The following is a 17,623-nucleotide window of genomic DNA, read 5'->3' as shown; positions in this document are numbered from 1 at the left end:
CTTTGGGAGGGCGGTTGTGCGTACATTTTTACTATCCGCTACGTCAGCAGGAATGAATCAAGATGGTCTGCATAATTCAGTGAGCACTAACTATTAAATCATTCAGTGCGTAGGTTGATGCAAAATTGTAGTGACTGTGTAACTTCGACAGAAAGGAGACTGGTCAAGTCACTGCTGTCCCTCCTCTGCAGTTCTGAACTGTACACTGGGTTGCAGCAAAAGCCACAAGGTGGGTGACAAACAAGCATATATGCCAAGATTTTGAAACTAGAAAAAGGTAGATTTTACACAAAAAAAAGAATTGGGGATTTCTTTCCCCCCATTGATGTACATTGAAGCAAATACAATTTTCGGCAGGACATAGCTAAAATAAATTCATTTTTGGCTTACAATAGTAATAGTCGCCGGTCAGAATTGATGTACTGGAATGTACAAACAAGGTTGCCACCTAACCAACCAGTGTTCTACGGATCTTGTTGTTATTTTCATATCAACACCGCAAAGAAGCAGAAAAATAATTAACATTTGGTATTTTTTCCCTTGAAAACAACAATCTGACAGAAAAACATACATAATTAAAACACGTAAAATAGTACTAATGCTGGTGAGCTTATACAAGAACAAGGAGGAAGTGGCTTTCCCGGCTCTTCCCTCTACTCCCACCACCTGAAATTTGCCGCAACCAAACTGGAATCTCCGGTTTTCAAGATGGCTACCTCAACATTTAGTCCCCTTTTGATGCCTATGTCCTATACTCCCTACGCTTGTTGTAACGTGCTTCCTGCTGCCAATCAGAAGGCGGGACTTCAGGGAGGAACAGGAAATTACCGTTGCCAAGAAAAAGCATCGAGGCAGCGCCATAGTAACGGGAGGCGGAGGAGGCCTAGAGCGAAGGGAGGCTGGACGGCCGGTGAGCAGAGAAGACGGGGTGGCAAGGAGAAGGTGTCTTATCGGAATATGTTTGTATAATATTAAGGGTGTTGTCGTGCAGGACGGACCTAGCTTGGGAGGGCCGTGAAACCGATAAGTTTGGGTGATTCCTGCCAGGATATGTTACTGAAGGGAGAGTCATGAGCCCCCTTTGGACTTTAAAGATGTCATTGCCGGCGAGGATTGCAGATTTGTTTTGAGGTTTCATTGTTAGTAGCGCTTTTGGTGCTTTCCCTGTGTGGCGGTATATGCGGGGTGGGAGAGCAGTGAATGAGTTTCCACGCCTTTTGTAACCTAGACTGCTGTCGAGTAATGCCCCTGCTGTTCGTATTCCAAAACAGCCGGTGCTCTGAGTTGGGGGTGTCTCGATTAGTATTGGAGGGGACTTCAACTGGGCATCTTTGTTGATGGTTACTGATGACATTTTATATTGGGACTTCATTGGTGTCAGGCGATCCTGGTGTGGCAACTTTGAAGGTGGCATTGGGCTGGGGGATTCTGGGCATAAACCTTGGTTAGGCATTTCTTATGAGAGAATTTGGTTGTGGCACTTATTCATTTAGAGCTCCCTGAGACGCTGGGTAACTTGTTTCAGCGTTCCTGGGTGTAAACTGAAGCCTGGGGTCCTTCGGTGGAAGCGGTTCTGGATTGGGAGCTCTTTAGGACAGTGTGATGTGTTGATAGTCCCTGCTGGCCTTGGCTATGGTTTAGGGTTTTTTCAGGGGAGGAGAAAGTGGTTCTCCTACGAGAGGGGGTACATAGCCATGGTGGTTCCATTCTGAGGTTCCCTGAAAGAGGAGGACGTTTGTGTGGTTGATTACTGGTGGCTCTAGCTTTGGGTTGGTGGATCCTTGGGGAAGGGTTGTTGGTCAGTAGGGGTATGAAGCAGGACCCTACCGAGAGTGGGCACCGTAAGGTGTTGGTTCCAGGAGGTGGAGATATAGGCTGGGAGAAGCCCAGCAAGGGGTTTATCAAGTGTACCTCATTCGTGGTTGACTTTGTTCCATCTCTACCATCCTTTCAATAGCACTTACATGGCAAGAGACCATGTTCATATAAACTGTCCCAGATGAGGTAGAGAGCACGTTGTTATTGCTTAATTTAAGTAGGTGGTGCATGTCTGCAACTCAAAGTACAGTGACTGCACCATTGCCGTCCCATGGTGTGCTTTCTTCCTTTAGCGTGGCCTTGTTTTCTCCTTTTCTTGTCCATCCTGTCGCTATGTTGTTGCCAGTGCTTAATTTGTAAAAAAAAATAATAATAACTGTTAGATACCTCATTAAGAAGCCACTGCAGCTTGTACCACCCATTGCCCCTGCCAGCGCTGCCAATGACAAAACCAACACAGCTACCATCCATCACATCCTACTTGTGTGAAATTCAGACTATTCCAGGCCCCAAAGCTATAAGAATTGATTGGGCAACAGGTATTAGTTTTTTTTGAGTGTATATTGCATTAATAAATGTATTGTTGAGTTTATCTCTACTTTGGGCTAACAGCACCACCGTGTGACAGACTGTCATAAGTGCAGGTGTTGACAATTTAGTGCCAGTGCCGAGCACCGAAACTACAGGCTCAAATTAAGCACTGGTGTTGCACAACCAAATGTATGCTCCACCCGTCCATAGGTGGCAATTAGATGCCATTCTTTTGGGGGTTTGGATGGTTATTATTCAGTAAATATAGTAGAAGCCTAGAACAGAAGAAAGAAAAGGCAATTAACAAATAACCAAACTTTATGCTAAAGTGTAGGTTAGAAATACAAGCATTTGCAATGCAATAGGTCTCGCAATTGCAAGATATTCAGCTATTGCCATTGTAAATGACAATGTCTTTTATTTTAGATTTTCTTTTTAAAACATAAATAAAACGCATTGTCATTTACAATGCAAATAGCATTAGCGAGAGTTTAAGCTATTGGCGTTGTAAAAGACAATGTCTTTTATCTATCTGTTTTGATAATCAACACATAAATAAAAGGCATCATCATTTACAATGCCAATAGCTCAAAGTCTTCATCATTTCTTCAATCTCTGTCAGAAACACAGAACAACCTTGACCCATAATGTATCTGCCCCGCTCAGGTCCCGGCTCACATGGCCCTGTCAGATGCGTTGTACATTCTACTTGTGTATCTTTGTATGTGTGTATTAGTGTGAGGGCGTTTGTGTGTATGTGCGTGTAGTAGATGTTAGGTTATGTATTTGTGTGAGTGCGTCTTTGTGTGTGTGTTTGGGTACGTGTTTATGTGTAACTCATACCATGCTCTGAGTGTAACATACACACCACAGTGGAGTTACTACTGTAGTGTAACTCTCACCGTGCTCTGAGTGTAACATGCACAAGCCACAGTGGAGTTATTGCTGTAGTGTAACTCGCTCCGAGTGAGAGACACACACACCACAGAGGAGTTACTATTGTAGTGTAACTCACGCTGTGCTCCGGGTGAGAGACACACACACCACAGAGGAGTTACTGTTGTAGTGTAACTCATGCCATGCTCTGAGTGCAACATACACGCCACAGAGGAGTTACTATTGTAGTGTAACTTGCTCCGAGTGAGACACACACGCGCCACAGAGGAGTTACTATCGTACCGTAACTCGCGCCTTGCTCCGAGTGAGAGACCCACACGCCACAGAGGAGTTACTATTGTAGTGTAACTCGTGCCGTACTCTGAGTGAGACACACACGCCACAGAGGAGTTACTATTGTAGTGTAACTCGTGCCGTACTCTGAGTGAGACACACACACACCACAGAGGAGTGTTGTAGTGTAACTCATGCCATGCTCTGAGTGTAACGCACGCGCCCTAGAGGAGTTATTATTGTAGTGTAACCTTCTTTCCGCCAAGAAGTCCATTACTGCAGAGTAACGCCCACCTATGGGTGTCATTATCACAATATTACGCACGCCCAGTGCTGCGAGGCCTGTTGTTGCGGTGTCAGGTCGCTGGCTGACGTTGCTGCGCCGCTCAGTGGCAGCGGGTTAATGCGGAGTAATTGGTGGATAATGATCATCTAATAATGGGCTCCAGTTCGAGCTGGGCATTAATTACCAAGCGCAAAGCTGAGACAAGGGGCAGAGGAGGGCTGGCACTGACAGGGGTGGGGGAGGTAGAGGAGGCCTGGCACTGATGAGGGATGGCAGATGAGACCTAGCACTGACGAGGAACGACAGAGGAGGCGTGACACTGATGAATGATGGTAGAAGAAGCATGGCACTGGTGAGGGACGTAGAGGAGGATTGGCACTGATGGGGGTAGAGGATGCCTTGCACTGATAAGGGATGGCAGAGGATGCCGGGCACTCTGATGAAGTTTTCAAGATGAATTTTTGTTTCGTCTTCGATCTCTTATCTTTAGGGGGCTTTGTGTTTCTTATTAGCGTGGAGGCGCGCACTGCCCCCGACAAAACCATGTTTTTTTTCCTTTGAGAGGTCGGGGGCAGTGCGCTCCTCCACACTAATTAGAAACACATGACCCCATAAAGATAAGAAATTGCTTCACGACAGTCATGAAGCAAACAAGCCTGTCCGGATGGGACAGACTAAAGGGAGAAAGGGCAGCGGCCTTGACCCAATGAAAATGATGGCCGGGGCTTCAAGTCCCCTTCTCAAATCTCCTCTCACTTTAGCTCTCGCCGAGCGTGCAGCGCATGTGCGGCAACGCTAGGCGAGACCTAATGAATGGTGACTCAAAACCCTGGCCGTAGACATAGAAAAAAGTGAACAGCGGTGCGTCAGGACCATACAAGGTGTACCAATGATATAAAAATATTGCAAATGAGACGCAACTTAAAGCTCAAGTGGAAAAACAAACATTTGGGGCTGTCCTTAAAACAAAATTAACTTTTTAGTGGCACACATGCCCAAACTAAGGTGCCCAATCTACCGGGTGCAATTATTAAAAACAGACTATAACTCGTAGAAGGTTAGAACATGCAAGTTAGAATTTCAGACTTCAAAATTTGTGAGAAATCTCAGCCACTGAGAAAAGCAAAACTGTTCACCTATCTGAGTGGTCTGAGAAGCACCCATAAGTAACACAAATAAATTAAAATGACTAATAAATATAAACATGGTATTCAGAGGTGGAAATGGGACTGTCCTTTCCTGGTCTACCTATCGTCCAATAATCCTTTCTTTCCCTGACCTAAGTTGTTCCTTGCCCCGCTCCTTCTACTTTTAACTTGAGAAGCGATTTTTATGTGCAAACACCAACTGTTCCTAAATGTAAACTAAAATTTGAACGTTTCATTTTTGATTCTCTTATTCTAAGAGTGAAGAAACACATCCTGGTGCAACAGCCGCAAGAGAAGCTCAGTAATATTGACAGGTTGGGTTTTTTCCTACAACAAAGTTGACAATTTTTTCAATTTTCAAAGATTTAGACCACATGATTACTGACTTGATTTGGACCGAAGGTTGATGCTATGTGACGTTGACGACACTGCAGATACCGGTCGCAACTGGAGGTCTGATACTTCCTTTTAATAGAGAAATAGTTTTATGAGCCCATGCAATTGTCATACCTGTCAACTCAAAGATTTCACAGTGTGAATAAGGGGCGGGCATTGGAGGGGAGTGGCCTTGTGCCGAGTAGTACATAAGAGGCACATTTGCCCTCGCCCCTCCTCAAGTCCCCTCCTCCAAAATAAAGTAAAAATGCTTGCTGTGGCTAGTGCTGATGTCCTGGTGTTTTCACATCCCTTAATGGACATTGGCACTACAAAGCCTCCGAAAGTGAGCTTAAAATCCACAGTTTGCAGTGGTTTCAGCTCGCTTTCTCTGTCACAGTGTGATATCGGCTCCTCGCCGGGAGACCGTGTGAAGGTAGCCGATATTGTGTGTCACACGGTGGCACCGTATGAGTGGGCAGTTCTGAATGGTTGTTATGCTGGTTAGCAGGAAACTTCCTCTCAGAAACTGACCTCCAAGGCCCTAAACTAAATAATGGAGTGTTGTAACGATAGGTGCTACCAGGACAGCGCATGAGGGGGCACAAACCAGTTCTTTTCCACACCCCACTGACTTGCCCGACGTGTGCGTTAGCAATTACTTAAAGCATCCCCTCATCCCCAGACTCCTCCCCCCCCGGCCCCCCCTATCACTATGAACTGGAAATTTACCTCTTCCCCCGTCTGCTGAGAGCTGGAGGCTCAGGCGATTAAATGGCTGAGTACCGCAAGTTTACACCGTCATAAAGAAGAAAGGGCAGGCTTGAGAAAAATCTAACTGCTCAAAGGTGGTATATAATGCTCAAGACATTTAAGTCTTATGGGGACTGACCTCTTTAGACCCCTGGCATTCCCTTTTTTGCTTGTATAAATTGCAATATTGCAACACGCCTGTATAATTATCACCTTAAGCCATTTCTTTGGTGCAAAATTACATCTGGCACAACTGCGTCCCACAGCAGTAACACAAACTCATATATGGCAAATGGTATGTGAAAGAGCCTATTCCTCCACCACTACAGAGCCGGGCCGTGTTGTATATCCGTACCATTACAGAAAGTACCTAGATCTCTATAGCCTAAGGGATAAGGTGGGAGGGAATAACAACATATATAGGAAAAAGTGTAAGCTTCACAAGTGCTCTGTTTGAAGGGACTGACGTTTTACTCTTTGCGGAGCACTAGCCTGGAGATCGAACCCTTGACTGCAGCCCTCTTCTTTCACAATTTCCTGTCGAAATTTACCTTCCAAGGCTGTTTAAAGGAAAAGACGCTCTATTGCTGCTTACTGCCTGCCTGCTTGCCCTGGCCCTCGCTGGGGGCCAAAGATCGAGGAAGGGTTGCAGAGTAGACTGGGAGCTGGGTGAGTGTAAGACCACACTCCACAGCGTGCCCTGCGGCTCCCTCGACTGTTGCGCAACTGCCAACGTTTGCTTTGCACCAGGAGGCGCCTTTAAATTCCTGCAGGGGCTCCAGCAGCGCGGGCGTGCCCAGGCAAAGCCCGGGCCAAGGGCGGGCCCGTCCATGACCGTAAGAGGCTGGGCAGGGCCACCTTATTTACATTTTGTGCCTTATATTCATATGATCATTGACTTTGACAGGGAGTTTATGGGTCACCTTTGATTTCAGCTAACTACTGCTGACCACTGTCATAGACTGCTGCCTTCAAGTGTATTGACAAAATTAACAAAAGAAAATCACTAACAGGACAGGGCTCATCCCTCAGCCCAACGCTGTTCAATGTCTACATGGCCCGCCTCGCAAGTGGCCCGCCATCACGACCTCAACATCATCTCCTACGCAGACGACACCCAGCTCATCCTCTCCCTCATCAAGGACCCACACACTGCCAAAACTAACCTCCACGAGGGAATGAAGGCCGTTGCCAACTGGATGAGGAGCAGCCTTCTGAAGCTGAACTCGGACAAGACGGAGGTCCTCATCCTCGGACCCACCCCCTCAGCCTGGGACGACTCCTGGTGGCCGACCACACTGGGAACAGCACCAACACCCACCGACCATGCACGCAATCTAGGATTCCTCCTTGACTCCTCCCTCTCCATGTCTAAGCAGGTCAACACCATCTCCTCCTCCTGCTACAACACCCTCCGCAAGTGGATCCCGACCGAAACAAGAAGAACAGTGACGCAGGCCCTCGTCGGCAGCAGACTGGACTACGGCAATGCACTCTACGCAGGAATCCCATCCAAACACCTACGACAATAACGCATCCAAAACGCCTCCGTCCGACTGATCGTCAACGTCCCCTGCCGCAGCCACATCACCCCCCACCTGAGAGACCTACACTGGCTCCCCGTCGACAAGGGGATCACCATCAAGCTCCTCACCCACGCACACAACACACTCCACAACGCCAGACCAGCTTACCTGAACAGCAGACTCAACTTCCACACCCCCACCCGCCAGCTCTACTCCGCCAGCCTCGCCCTTGCCGCTGTCCCCCGCATCCAATGAATGGCTGCGACAGATCCTTCTCCTACCTTGCCGACAAGACCTGGAACACCCTCCCTACCCACATATTGCAGACCCAAGACCTACTCGCCTTCAGAAGACTCCTCAAAACCTGGCTCTTCGAGCAGTAGCAGCACCCCCCTCTCGCCTCAGCGCCTTGGGACCCTCACGGGTAAGTAGTGCGCTTTACAAGTACTCTGATTGATTGATTGGTGGGGACATTGGATGCCTTTTTGCTACATGCTGAGCCAGCCCTCATCCACGAAACAGCTCTAACAGAGCAAAGATTGTCCTTAGAATCAAAACTCCCCCAAGGGCAGCCTGATTTGCTAGATCCCCCAAATCTTACCGAATGCCAACAGAGTACCCCCCCCCCAATAGGATAGCAATCAGCCATACTCTTGAAGTTAATGACACTACCAAGCCAAGGGTCCCGCCCACAAAACCCCAAGTAAACACCAGGGGTCAGAAAAGTAAGTTCACTCTGGGGAGTAGTCCCCCAACTCAGTCTAGAAAAGAAAGGGACAGGGCCCCATTAAACTAACTCACCTTGCATCAAAAAGAGGGCGCAAAAGCAAAACTACGGTGAGGGAGCTGGAGGAGGAAGCAGAAAAGCATCCACCTGCAGCCAGTCTTGCTAACCAAGGTCCTTCCACAAGTCCTCCAACTCCTGTACAGGGTATTGAAAGTGGGGAGTTCTTGGTAAAAAAGGGTGAGGTGGTTTCATCTCTAATAGAACCACTATTGCAAAAGCTAACTCACATAGAAACTAGCGTTGATAAACTAGCACTGTTGACAGGTTATGCACACATGACTCAGCGGCCCCAGTCGAGCCCGTCGGGACCCCAGATCATCCAGACCCAACTGACCTGCTCATGCCACTGTAAAATACAGAACATCCAAACAAAAAGTGGCGATGAACCTAGGTCTGTGCAATCTGGAACCTTAGGACCTGCCCCAGCGTTAGCTCCCCAAACTACACTATTGGATCCCCTGTCTATGCCAGAATATGCCAGGTATGTCCAATAGCTACCTCAAGTCTCTGGCCCCAAGTTCCACCCAAGAACAATTATTGAATATCCAAAATGATCCTCTACCTAGTAGACCAAGTCACGAAAGCAGAAGGGAAGCCCCTTTGAAAACTACCTATTGTAAAGAACCACAGTCAGTAAGAGGTCAATTCGCTACAAATACTCTGCATCTTCCACTGGAAGCAACCCCTTACTCAATTGTGCTGGCCAATGTCCCTATATTTCCACATGGAACCAGGGAACATTGGACATCCCTAAAAAAGAAATCACTACCTTTGCTAAGTGCGAGGTCTGGATTATCTTCCCCCATACTTTTCAGAATTTAAAATGGCCAGACGAGTTGGTTGGATAGGTAGATCCAAAAAGTCGTTAAGGGTTGACTGTGTGGTGCTATCATTTGGGTCACCTGCTCTTATCCAAACAATACTTGACATGGCGGGATAGTGGACAATAGAGAAAACGGGGATACATATCCTGCCACTGGGATATTTTTATAAGAAACCCGACCCCATGCAGCCTAGGCAAGGGATGGATAGAGGTGGGGGGTGGACTCAACCTAGATACAATATACCAGTGACTAACCACTACGCTGTCTTAGGTTCCTTGGAGGACAACGACTGACTAGAGACACCGATTGCCGTTTTTGACAGAAGGGTTGACACAAGTCGGGAATTAGAAATAACTAGCATTCACTTAGCTGAACAATAGTCTGGAGTATTAAAGACTCCGCTCCTGTCAAACTCGAGGGCGTCCCAGTAGAGTCACACTGAGAATAGCCTCTCAGCTAACCGACAAGGCACAACCAACCCTTCGATTATGGCCCAGGCATGTCCCCTGGCTGGTAATCCCACTCCCCAAGATCAAGGACTAGCAGAGGCTGGGGGAGTAAGAAGTGCTTAAAGGAAGGACCTTCAGGGAACACCATTTTGCCCAAGCAATGTAGAGCCACTGCTGCGATTATACAATGACCACCAATTGGCGAACCTAGTACTGACACCCTTAGTTATCAACCATCACTTAGTCAGGAATGGCCTAGGGTATCCAGATAGGGAGCCTAAAGGCCCTAGTAAGCTGCCAAACGACTCACCGAAGCTCCAAGTACTATCCTGGAATGTTGCAGGCCTTCGCTTCAAAATAGACAACCCGGAGTGTGGTGCCTTCATTCAAGATAAAGATATTTGCATGTTCCAGGAAACCTGGGCCAGGGAGGACACAGATAGACCTGGCTATACAACTTTTAATATACCAGCCACGTCTGGGGGTTAGGGCAGACCGTCTGGGGGTCTCAGTATCTGGATTGCAACCCACTTAGGTTGCTCAGTGAAACTGGTAGAGACACGCTCTACTGACATTCTTTGTGCTAGCCTGAGATTTCCACCTAGGACCAAAATAGTGTTCATCGACTTCTACTCTCGACCAGTAGGGTATGGCAAGAGTCTACCACCCTTGATATATTCTTGACATTTTTGCCTATTAGCCTTGATAACGATATAGTGATTGTAGCTGGTGACCTAAACTGCCAGTATGAACCACTGAAGGACTTGGTTGCAGGTGATCTAAATGAGTAGGACCTACATGGGGTGATTCCAAGGGCCAATGCCCTGCCAACTCGGGCTTGGACACCATTGGTCCTATAGATGAACACCCTTGCTCTGAGTCATTCGCTCAGGGCATGTAACGGGCGTTCCAAATCTGATTGTCCGGCTAACGTTACCTACAACAGACCGGGCTGCTCATTCATTATAGACTATATTCTGGTGAACACTATATCATGGCACCGAATGCTCGATTTTAAGAGTGTGTCCAGACACGACAGTGACCATAACGCCCTGATTTTAGAATTGGCCTTGCCACACACTGGGGATGTCCGTAAGGGCCATCTCTCGAATACTTTAGGGCCTACGGTAACTAATTGCAGGAGGAGAGTAAGTTGGGGTACCCTATGCCAATTCTTAAACAGACTAGCTTCGATCTATCAAATAATCCTGCCATATCTGGAGGTTGCAAATCAGCTGAGTGAGATTGAAGTTTCCACTCACCCACTCCGTGAAATTGCAGAAAACCACTCTGGCTTAGTGGCGGCCTTGGCAGATAGCTTCTCCTACGAATCACGAATTAAGAAAGGCAGTGCCCCCAGGCACCCCTGGTACAATGGCAACTGCCACAAGGCTAAAAAAAAAATGTGGTCTTAGCTATTAAATCCAATGATAAGCAGGCAATAAAAGCAAATAGGCTAACTTAAAAAAAAACAATCAAGCTAGCTAAAAAAAAAAAAAGAAAGAAAGATGGGAGAGTTTGAGACAAGCTCTAAATGGTAGGGACATGAGGACCTTCTGGAAACTAATAAATACAGACTCCAAGGAGGACAAACCAGCAATCGAACCAAATCTAGGGGCTGAGGTTTGGAAGGTCCATTTTCAATCCCTTTATTCCAGGGTGGAGGGTGATCCAGGGCTTGCAGTAATTTATTGTCCCCAGCCACAACTAGCTCGCCTGGGTACCCCCCAAAATCTCCCTAAAAGAGATAACTGCCGCAATCGACCGAGTAATCCCCGCAAAGCTCGGGGCCTAGATAAGATCCCTGGAGATCTCTATCGCACCGAACCTATGGACCGTTTTCAATGCCATTCTCCAGGGAGTGAAGATCCCCACAACATGGTTAGGGGCGGAAATCATCCCAATTTCTAAAAAAGGATCACCCCTCCATCCCGCAAATGATTGTCTCATCAGCCTTATTGACGTGGCACAGAAAATCTTTGCCCGAGTGCTCCTGGTACCGTTTACAGAACTGGATGGAAGATTTTTCCATTCTTAGTCCTCTACCAGGCCGGTTTTAGAGCTAAAATGTCCACAATCGACCAAGTTTTCAGGTTGAAATTACTGCGCTGGAAACCGGTAATCCTGGAGGGTGGCAGCCTCTTTATGATCTTTGTGGACTTAAAATCGGCTTTCGATTTAGTTCCCAGGGAGAAATTATGGGTTATTCTATTAGATTTGGGAGAATCCCCATACTTATGCCACATTCTGAAAAGAATGCATGAACACAACTTTACCCAAATCAGATATGGGAAGCACGGAGAGCTCACAGATCGCATACCCATAGAGAGAGGTGTGCGGCAAGGGTTCGTTCTGGCTCCGACCCTCTTTTGTATTTTTATCAATGGCTTAGTGGGGGCCCTGACAGCAGGAGGGGACATAGATGCTCCTAAGTTAGTGGGCCGCAAGGTACCTGCCTTGATGTTCACAGATGATCCTGCTGTGGAGTTCACCGATGGGCATACAAAGGGTTTTGGACATTTTTTACTTATTTTGCAAGAAAAGGGGCCTGGAAATTAAAACCCAGAAAACCAAATATATGGTCTTTAATGCAGGATTGCCCACCTTGTAATAATTGTATGGTGACTGACCTGCACATACTGTTTTTTTGGCCAGCATATAAGGAAGTAAGAGCTCGTTGGTTACATCAACTACGTAGGAATCTTGGAACTTCCCATTGTTCACAAGCTTTCAGGATCCTAAAATATGATTGTAGTATGCCTATTGCAGTGTCCCGCTAATCTTTTAATGATCAAATATTTTAATGTGTGTGCTTAATTTTAATGTTGAAAGAGCTGTATTGATTGCACTGTATTTTTAGATGTTTATCCGTGCTTTTATGGCCTTATCAGGCAGAAATAGAGTATCACTTGAACATATATAACTTTTTTTGTTTTCTATTTTTCTTTCACAAAAGAAAATAAATAGCATAAATTCCTTTTACTAAAAAATATATTTGTTTGCACTGTAAACTGTAATACAAGAGTCTGCTTGGCAATAGCAGACCAGATACCTGTGCTGTACACAATTCTTTTACCCAATGCTAATAAGAATATTTAAAAAACCAAAGTTGATAATTTCTTTAGTACATACTAAATATTGCACCATCTTTTAGTGCTTCAATAAGGGCAGTTTTTGGTACATTAACTAATATATATGATTTCTTTGATTTCATTATGATGAAAAACTGAGAACGCACTCTGCGATTCAAATGAGTAGCCTATAGGTTAACCGCAGATCTGTTGCTCGAGCACTAATCCAATGATTTATCTCGCAGGCACCTTTTTTACACTGTTTTCCCTAGAGTACCCCATTTCTTCCCTTCTCCACATGACACATATGTTTGCTGCTCTGTAAAAATTTAGTTCTTTCCAATGTTGTTTTTTTTCCTCTTCTAATTTTTTTTTTTCTTCTAATTTTTTTCCCTCTTTCTCTGTCACAGGTCTCCGATCCACAAACCTCTGCCTCTTTCCTGGTTGAAGATTTCAGCTGGGCATGGCTGATACAGGGGAAAGCAAGAGGGATGAGGCCGACTATAAGCGTGTGCACAGCTTCCCACTAATCCGGGTACAGTTGGGGCGAGGGTGAAGGGTCCACTGTGACTGATTGTGGTTGCAATTGAGTTTGACTGGTGGTTGTGCATGGCAGAGGGCTTTTTGGATGGGTGAGAGTCGAAGGAAATAAACGTTACGTGTATCTGGGTGGTTATCAGACTCGGTTATATGACTCGTTGTGTCTGACTGGTTGGTTGGCTTTAACTCTGGACCCTTTGTGAGTGTGTATATGACTGTAGATTTTTTGTCTGTTATTCAAACTGTATACAATATTCTAGATAACTTTTACTCACACTCTACCAAACATCTGTGCTGTGCATCGTGTGCCTGCCTGTGTCCACGTGTCCCTCGTATTTGAGAAGAAGGAGTTGTGTTTGGGTGCTAGACTGGTCACTGAGGAGTTTTGAGTTAACTGGGCGCTTTTGTATTAAGATGGTGTGTGATGATTGTTATTGTAGATGGCAGATTGTTGTGTGTGACAGATGCACAGTTGTGAGATGAGAGTCTGTGTTTGTTGGGCTGCTACCTGTGTCCTTTTCTCAGTCTCTGCGTCCCAACTTGCACAGGACATGCAAGTGGAGACCATCACTCTATATATCGCCTTCCTTGGTCTGTGTGTGTTTGGTGAGTTGTGCACAATGGGTAGCAACCTCTGTCTCCTAACCTCTCCATATCCTTGTCCTCTCTTCATTCAGCATACAGACATGCCGGAGGAAATGCGCGTGGAAACAATGGAACTGTGTGTCACAGCCTGTGAAAAGTTCGCCACCAACAATGAGGTACGATCTTCATCTGCCCATTCACCATGTCACAGGGATTGTATCAGGATTTGTGCCCCTTCTTATTGCGGTGGTTATACGCCCTGGTCTTGATCTTAGTCCTTCTATTTACCAGCACGATTTCATGACACAGTATGGAGTACCAGAATATTGTAGTGCATTTTTATTGTAGGCAAAATATTGCCTACAAAAATACTGTATTTTCAGTATATACTATGTATTTTACCAAATTATCTACCATTTATATCTTAGGTCAAAAATATTATTTTCAATATGAAAATATGGTATTTGGAAAGCGTGAACTACTCACCCCTAAGGGTCTCAAGGTGTTTGGGCCGTTGGGGAGATTAAGTGAGCTATTGCCCAGAGTCACATGGTGCTGAGCTGAGCTGCAGCCGGCACCAGTAGAACGCCATAGAGGCGTACACCAGCATTTCTCAAGCTGTAGGTCACAACTCAATTTTTGCTGGGTCGGGAAAGTTCGAGCAATAAATAAGATGCCTTTAAATTCTTTATTTATCTTGTCACATTTGCTGCAACTCAAAGACAGAGTTCAACTGTCAGGCTATGTGTTGTGACAAATTGCTACTTATTTTAACATGGGCATTGGTGTTTACTTTTCTTTCACTGACTGCAAAGTCAGAGGAGTTTTAAAAGTAAATAATGTGCCACTCCTGCTGGAGGAGTACAGAGAATGTGAAAGAAGAGGGAGTGGCTGTTGGATGTCTTTTGGTTGCTGCACATATGACAATGTGAATACCTGTAAAGAAGCTGCATGCATCAGCAGTTAGGAAAGCAAAAATAAAGCATATTTGTTTTGTAATTCTGTAGTGTGCTGGAAACAGAGATTTTAATAGGATAAAAACAAATCAAGACACTTTACTTGGTGATGCACAAATGATAAATATTGACAGAAACTCAATTTCCACACATTATCATTTGTGTGCTGTGTAGTTTTATCAGTGAAACTTTAATTGTGTGCAAAGTTAGTGGTCATTTTAATGGAAAATCTGCTGTCTGTAAATGACAGTGTGCTACCACTTGATGCTTTAGTTACATTTAAAAATCGCCCACCTCATTCCTATTTAAGAGACATGGGTCACAAAAAGTAGTCATTCTCAAAAGTGGGTAGTGGTTCTAAAAAGGTTGGGAAACGCTGCTCTATAACACTAATATGACTTACACAATATTTTGAGGAGCTCAACTTATCTCCAGCAATTACAACAGGCTACTTATCACCTACCTTTTATTGTGTAGGCACATTATAGTTCTGGGGAAAGGTGTGGCAACAAATACCCTAGAGCAGTGCTTCCCAAACGTTTAGAATATACCCTTTCAGTCAAATAAGCCCTTTGGTGTTTTGTCAATTTGCTAATTTACCTGTCTTTTGTTTTACATGCAGCTTCCAGCATATTTTGTTTCTTCCCTTGGATCCTGTAATTTACATACACTCACACATGATGGCTATTTACCACAAAAGTCTGCATCACCCCTGTTTCCTTTGCCCACAGAGCGCCGCCAAAATGATCAAGGAGACCATGGACAAGAAATTCGGCTCCTCTTGGCATGTTGTGATCGGTGAAGGCTTTGGCTTTGAGATTACGCATGAGATGAAGAACCTCCTCTACATGTTCTTTGGTGGCAGCCTGGCAGTGTGCGTGTGGAAATGTTCTTGATAGGGGACTTCTTCTCTTCCTGCCTCCTGGCCTTTCTAGACCTGCACTCCTCCATCGGTGCTAAGGACGAATCTGGTGGCAGCCATTTTGATAGCCCACTCTTGTGTTCCATGTTCCCCTCGTGTGGTGGAGAGAAGATGAACTGAGCTCCCAGGGTACCTCGGAGGGCGATTCTTGTGATCATTCCCTGCTAGACGTGCGAAGTTTAGGAGGTCCATTCCCCTTTCTTGCTCTGTTGACTTTCTCATGCGGGATTGTATGACTTTTGGGTGACTTCTTTCTTTAGGTGGATTCTGGGTAGCACCCTTTTAGTAAGCCTAAAGGAAAGCTGCAGCACCTTCTACCTCTGATGCAAGCCCGCAGCACCCTCACGTCTTTGAAAAGACACACGCGCCCCCAATGTAAGCTCATAGCACCCTCAATCTTTTTTTAATTTTTTTAAATCAGTTTTTATTCATAGTGAAACAGTTACAAGTTCAAGGAAGCAGCATCACAAATTGAATGACTGAGCCAGATACATAATGTTCCATCCTGCTTCATGTGAAATCTAATTGCTTAGCACCCTCACGATGAAGGGCCCACATAAGCACACACATGCTTGACTATCCACCCCAGTTTTTGGAACTACCTACAACTCTTACACAGTACTCTGCGCCAGATAGACAGGGAATACTTCGCCCTGGGGTGAAGACCTCTGAGGTTTGAGATTCTGGGACAAACTGAAATACTAGAGGTCGGAGTGTGGGGGTGGTGGAGGGTTTGGAAGCAGATGGAATACAGTAAAGACTGCTCAAATTAACACGCTCCTCATAGATTCGGCTTGTTCTCACACCTCATCTGTGAAAACGTGACTCACGCCTCCTCCTCTTCTGGTCTGTATATTCTGGGCTGCTCCACTCACTTCCGTCCTTGTCTTTCTGTCTTCTTCAAGCTCTCCTTCCATCCCACTTACGCTTTCTCCTCGCTCTATTTTTGTCTCTCTCTTCTCCCCCACTCTATCATTTGCTCTTTTTTTCTCTCTGCTCGCACTCTCATTCTTCCCTCTTTTTCTCCGTTTTCACGTTGCTCTCTCCCCATACCTCAGTTTTCACTTTTTCTTCTTTCCCTCACACCCAAGTCTCTCTTTTTGTCCTTATTCTACATTTCTTTCTCAGACCTCTCTCTCTTCCCCCAATCGCTCTTACCCCCTGCCCACCACGCCCTTATTCTTGCTAAGGTTTATTTCATATTGATCTTTTCCCTCCTATGTTCTTTTCGTCTCGCTTTTACCCTCGTTCCTTCTCTACCTGTCCCCATCTCTCACCTTCCACAAGTAACTCTTTGCTGAGGTCTTTGCAACTGCAATCCCAGGAATCCCTTTAAGTCAAAGACCCCACAGGTCATGAGCCATGTTCATCCAAGGAGAATAGCCAAGCTCCTTTTTTTACTGACGACCAGGCTCTGTATTTTATCTCTTTTGTAAATGGTATATTATCCTATTGGGAGGTTTCACTTCTTTATAAATGTTGTCTTCTTTTTGATATTAAAAAATTCAGAATGGTCTGTTCTTGTCTCTGCTTGCTTGTGCATGAGGTGTGATGTTCAACCCGTGTGGCTCACTGGGATGTGCTCCACTGTCCTGACACTGTGCGTTTGGAGAATGGTGGCCAGGTAGCTCCATGTCACCAGGAGACCCTATTTCCAGTCCTAGACTTTCCTTTGACAATTCATTGTCACCTGAAGCAAAACAAAGGCTTCCTGTATAAATAACACTACATCACGATGCATTAGCCAACCACAAGCCAGCTACCTCCTATCACTTGTTGACTTCATGCTAGTTTTTGATCTTGTACAGCACTCTGCTGCCTTTTGACTAGGTTGGCACTATAGAAATACCATTTACATACATCTTGGAATATGCTGATTTTT

The 17,623-nt window shown here is 45.5% G+C and overlaps 1 protein-coding gene across 2 annotated transcripts; it reads left to right on the top strand.

Moving 5' to 3' along the window:
- Positions 1 to 828: 828 nt before the first annotated feature.
- On the top strand, positions 829 to 17,257 carry DNAL4 (dynein axonemal light chain 4). Of its 2 annotated transcripts, none has more exons than XM_086963399.1 (4): positions 829 to 910; positions 13,149 to 13,273; positions 13,956 to 14,039; positions 15,551 to 17,257. In XM_086963399.1, exons 2-4 carry the CDS (start codon positions 13,202 to 13,204, stop codon positions 15,713 to 15,715), a joined length of 321 nt encoding a protein of 106 aa, XP_086819525.1. In that variant the 5' UTR covers positions 829 to 910; positions 13,149 to 13,201; the 3' UTR covers positions 15,716 to 17,257. The 2 variants fall into 2 exon arrangements, with proteins under 2 accessions (XP_086819525.1, XP_086819519.1); XM_086963393.1 differs by having other exon boundaries at positions 851 to 942.
- Positions 17,258 to 17,623: the final 366 nt, after the last annotated feature.

The sequence above is a fragment of the Lissotriton vulgaris genome, chromosome 1_1 (assembly GCF_964263255.1).
Source record: "Lissotriton vulgaris chromosome 1_1, aLisVul1.2, whole genome shotgun sequence".
Taxonomy (NCBI): domain Eukaryota; kingdom Metazoa; phylum Chordata; class Amphibia; order Caudata; family Salamandridae; genus Lissotriton; species Lissotriton vulgaris.
Note: the sequence above shows the minus strand (reverse complement) of the source record. Positions and strands in the feature narration are given on the sequence as shown.